The sequence below is a fragment of the Gavialis gangeticus genome, unplaced genomic scaffold (assembly GCF_001723915.1).
Source record: "Gavialis gangeticus isolate Ggan-Ray unplaced genomic scaffold, GavGan_comp1, whole genome shotgun sequence".
NCBI classification, from domain to species: Eukaryota; Metazoa; Chordata; order Crocodylia; family Gavialidae; genus Gavialis; species Gavialis gangeticus.
Genome location: NW_017729016.1, coordinates 8,455,056 through 8,459,269, shown reverse-complemented (window position 1 = coordinate 8,459,269; position 4,214 = coordinate 8,455,056). Strand labels below are relative to the sequence as shown.

General features: G+C 48.7%; 1 protein-coding gene across 2 annotated transcripts in view; it reads left to right on the top strand.

The window, feature by feature from the left end:
- The first annotated feature begins 17 nt into the window (after positions 1 to 17).
- The window catches only part of ABCC6 (ATP binding cassette subfamily C member 6), a 56,725-nt gene continuing 52,528 nt past the window's right edge, over positions 18 to 4,214 (top strand). For both annotated transcript variants that reach the window (XM_019512825.1, XM_019512824.1), the window contains exons 1-3: positions 18 to 64; positions 2,686 to 2,862; positions 3,468 to 3,593. In XM_019512825.1, coding sequence (XP_019368370.1) covers positions 23 to 64; positions 2,686 to 2,862; positions 3,468 to 3,593 — 345 coding nt within the window. In that variant the 5' untranslated portion in view covers positions 18 to 22. The remainder of the gene's footprint in view (positions 65 to 2,685; positions 2,863 to 3,467; positions 3,594 to 4,214) is intronic.

Sequence of the window (4,214 nt, the reverse complement as noted above, 5' to 3'; positions counted from 1 at the left end):
TGCACATTGCCCGGGCGGCGCCATGGCGGGGGGCGGCTGGCTGTGCGGCTCCGCCGGGCTCCGGGTGAGTGAGGGCCGCCTTCCCCCGGCCGCAGCCTCCCCGGGGCCAGGGGGATCTCCCCTCTGCCCCCTGTAGCTGGCGGCAGCTTCACGTCCCGCTGCTGGGGAGGCCGCCCTCCCCTCGCGTCCCAAAGGGCCCCGCGGCAAGGGCGAGCCAGGCCGGGCCGTAGAAGACCTTTGGTCTCTCGCGGACGCATGCAGCCCCTTTCCCAAGAGGCCTTGTCTCGGCACAGCCAGGGCCGGTGCCCCGTGCTGGACTCCGGGACTTGGAAGGGGCTGGAGTCCAGGCAGAACCTCTCACAAGCCGCCAGGCTGGTGCCCGTAACATCCCACAGGGTTTCGTGGGGTGTGTGTGGGTGTGTGTTGCACACAGAGTACTCCAGCACAGAGGCTCCAATCGTAGCAATCCTAGACACGCAGGGCTGGAAGGCACTCCAGAGGGCACCTAGCTCAGCCCCCTGCCAGAGGCAGGTTCGACCCTATCCAAACCATCCTGCATAATCCATGGTCCAAACTCTCTGTAAAATCGCAGTCCACCCAGATGCAACAGTGCACCGGGGCACTGCAAATGTCAGGGGCCCTGTCTCAGGCCAGTCCCTGGCATAGCAGTACCGGTTGGCAGGGAGGGGGATGCTGCCAAACGGCACCACATGCCAGTGCAGGGAGTGGTTCTAGCTAAGAGGGAAAAAATGCCCTCCTGGTAATGAAAAGCAGGATCAAACTGTCATGCTTGAAATCATGGCTACTGGGGTCAAAGAGCAAGTGCAGTCCACTTCAGTGAGACAGAATTCGCATTCAGAATACATGGTGGGCCAAATGCTTTTTGCTGGTGGGATTAAACAGGATCAGCACTTTATCCAGATCCCATGCTGAAAGGATACAAGCGTTCTTTCAGCTTTCTCATATTATCTTCCATGAGATGGTGTGTATTCCTCATAGAAATTCCCTTATAAGCGCTGAGATGAATGGGTGAATGCAAGCTATAGGGACACACATTATGGTTTCCTTGCTCAATAAAGATAAAATCATAGTAATTAGTGAGCCATCACCCACTTCCTCTTGCCAGCCAGCAAGTGCTTCTGTTTTAGCTTTGTCTTTGATCAGCACGCTGATTAGCAAGGCCCATCTCAGGACCCAATAGCCACCTAATTTATTTGAACACTAATACCACTCCTACAAGCTGCTAACAGAGAGAGAACCTCTACTTTCATGTAGCTAAAACCAGTTAATTAATATGCCTCATCATGATTCTGTACCTGTGTACACAGTGATCCCTGTGACTTTAGCACAGGTCTTGTCCGAGCCCAAGGCCACTAAGTGCAGGAGGCTGCCCGTCACAAAGTCCTGGTCCTGCTTTCTGATCCATGCCAGCACAGAATCCCATTTAAACAGCAGGCTCGGTGCAGGTGCAGCACTCCAGCTAGGCACATCACAGTGCAGGACTGAAGCCTGAGACTGCTAAGGACTTAGGAATTGACAGAGAAAGCAGATCCACTAATCATAAACAACAGACAAGATGCCTGATCCCACTCATGCCTGCCTCTGTATGTGAAGCAGCAAAATTCAACCCTCCAGTCACTGGAGCACCAGCCTGGAGCCAGCCACACCTTGCTTCTTTACCCTCTATTCCCTTCCAAAAAACAGTAACCAAAAATATCCAGACAGTTCCATTAGCTCTGCTTTTAGGAAAAGCTACTGTAGTTGGGATCCTAAATCCATTTTTGGGTTGGGGGGCTAAAGCCAGAATCTAAATTTTGGTCATCTTATTCCACGTAATGTCCTCTTTCCCACCTCCTGGCCTCAGATCGGCACAAGCATCTGGGTCCACACAAGAAAGCACCAAAGCGTTGCCCAGTAAAGTATGCAAACAGCACTGCAGTTACTTAGTTAATACATGCATCAGACACTGTTCTCAGACACATCCCCACATGCTTAGCAGTGGGTTTCTCCCGTAGATTGCCCAGGAAGGAAAAAAATTCTGTTATTTAATCTGCATGCTTATTTGAGTTTTCTGTTGCAGATGTAGAAAAAACAATTGTATTGTCATCTCATATGCTAATGCATTACATCCAATGGTCTGATTGTGGGTTTTTATAAAATGTAGTCCAGGAGATGATAAAGGTGGTTGGGGAAAAGATAACAGCAGTGTTGCCCATATTCTGAATATTACTGGCCCTTCTGATATTTCCTCTCACTATCTTTCCTGTCTCCCTTACCCACAATCTTTAAATAATCTTTGACCCTAGTCTCTCTTTTCCCTCCTTCATCTAGTTTCTTAATACATCTTGTTGCTTCCTCTTTACCTTTGCCAAAACTGTCCTTCTACTTTTTAAATATCTTGCCTCACTTTTCCTTTATAGTCTCTTTTCTCACCTCTTTCATTTCTAATTTTTCTCTCCCCCACCTCCTTAGCCATGCCATATTTCACCTCCATTGCCAGAATCCCCTTTACATTTTAGATGCTTACGGTCAGGTACTCACATGGTATAAATATGTATAGCTCTCAATGGAGCCGACTTACAACAACTGATGGTATGGCCCATTGCCTCTACGTTTGTCTGTAGACCAGAGCCAAGCCTGTATGCATTTGCTGTGCTAATCTATTCCTTCTTTGTGTTGTGGTAGGACTGGAACCAGACATGGTTTATAGATCTCCTGCACTTTCCCCAGTGCTTTCAGGATACGGTCCTTGCCTGGATCCCCTGTGCCTTTCTTTGGGTCGTTTTTCCATTCTATTACCTATATCTGAAGCACCACAACAAAGGATACATCAGGATGTCACACCTCTTCAGAGCTAAAATGGTAATGACAGGAGTGGAGGAGTGATGCTAATTTTATTGCAACTGTAATAAAGACTTTGATTCTTCCAAATAGTTAGAACTTTCTTGATCATCTCCTGTGACTGTCCGCATCCTTCTCTTGCCTGCTGTTTACTAGCTTATGACTATGCAAGTTACATCTCTTTTTCTTCTGGCAGATCTTCCACCGAAGTGCTAGGTCCAGAGAAATGTGGGTAGCTTTTACTCACTAATTTATCAGCAAAACTCATATCAGCATCCAGGAGCAAGTAAGGATTTCAGGTCTGGGCCTGAAAGGCATAACAGTCCTTTTGACACTCTCCATCAGACCTAACCCTGAATCCCAGACTGTTTCCAATTACACCTTGAATCCTAAATCTGTCTATAATCCTCAGATATCTTACAGTACATGGTGTAATTAGAAGGCAGGATAGAGATGCACTTTACAGACTAACTAAATCAGAGATGTATCTGTAAGGTGGCTCCACCCAGCCTTCTGCCTGACATCAGACTAAAACAGCCAACTACCTCTCTCTGCTCATGCTGTTATTAAATATGCCCGATCACTCCATTCTTTTTCACTCTAATATGTTTGCTTCCCCTGCCTAGGTGCTTGGATTCATATTGATGTTACTGTGTTTTTCTAATCTATTCTTCACCCTATGGGAAATAAACCAAGGAACACTGAGGGCTCCAGCCTTCTTCATTAGTCCAGCAGTGCTGGGGATCACAATGGTAATTTCTACTTGTTGCTTACATTTAATTATTTTGGTTAAATCTCACCTCAGCCCAATGCTCCTTTTAATATCTGTGGGTGCAAAAGACCCACTAGACAGCAAGGCTGGTGTGGTTTTATAGGGAAGGGTGATACAAGCAAAATGCTGTGCTCTAGGACAGTGGTCCTCAACCTTTTTTGTAGTAGGACCTATTTGTAAACACTGGTGGCCAGTCCTGACCCAGTAAATAGTTTAAGTAGAAAACAACCCCCTGGACCTGCCAGTTCCCCTCACTCCCAACCTACAGCCCCCAACCCCTGCTGGTGCCCCTCACTCCCTACCAACTGTCCCCACCCTCTGGCTTCAGCCTCCTGGTGTGGGGACCAGGTGTGGGTATGTGAGTGGGAGGGCCATGTGGGGCATGTGCTGCCCCAGATTTGGGCACCCACAGTGGGCACAGGGCTGCAGCCTGGCTGGATCAGCATGCACAGGAGCTGCCTCTGTGGTCCAGTGGGCAGGACTCAGCATGGGAGGATGGAGCGGGTGGCAAGACCCACTGATGCTGCTGCCGCTGGAACACCCACACCACCAGCAGCATGTGGAGTAATGGATGGGGATGGACTGCACTGACCTCACCTCC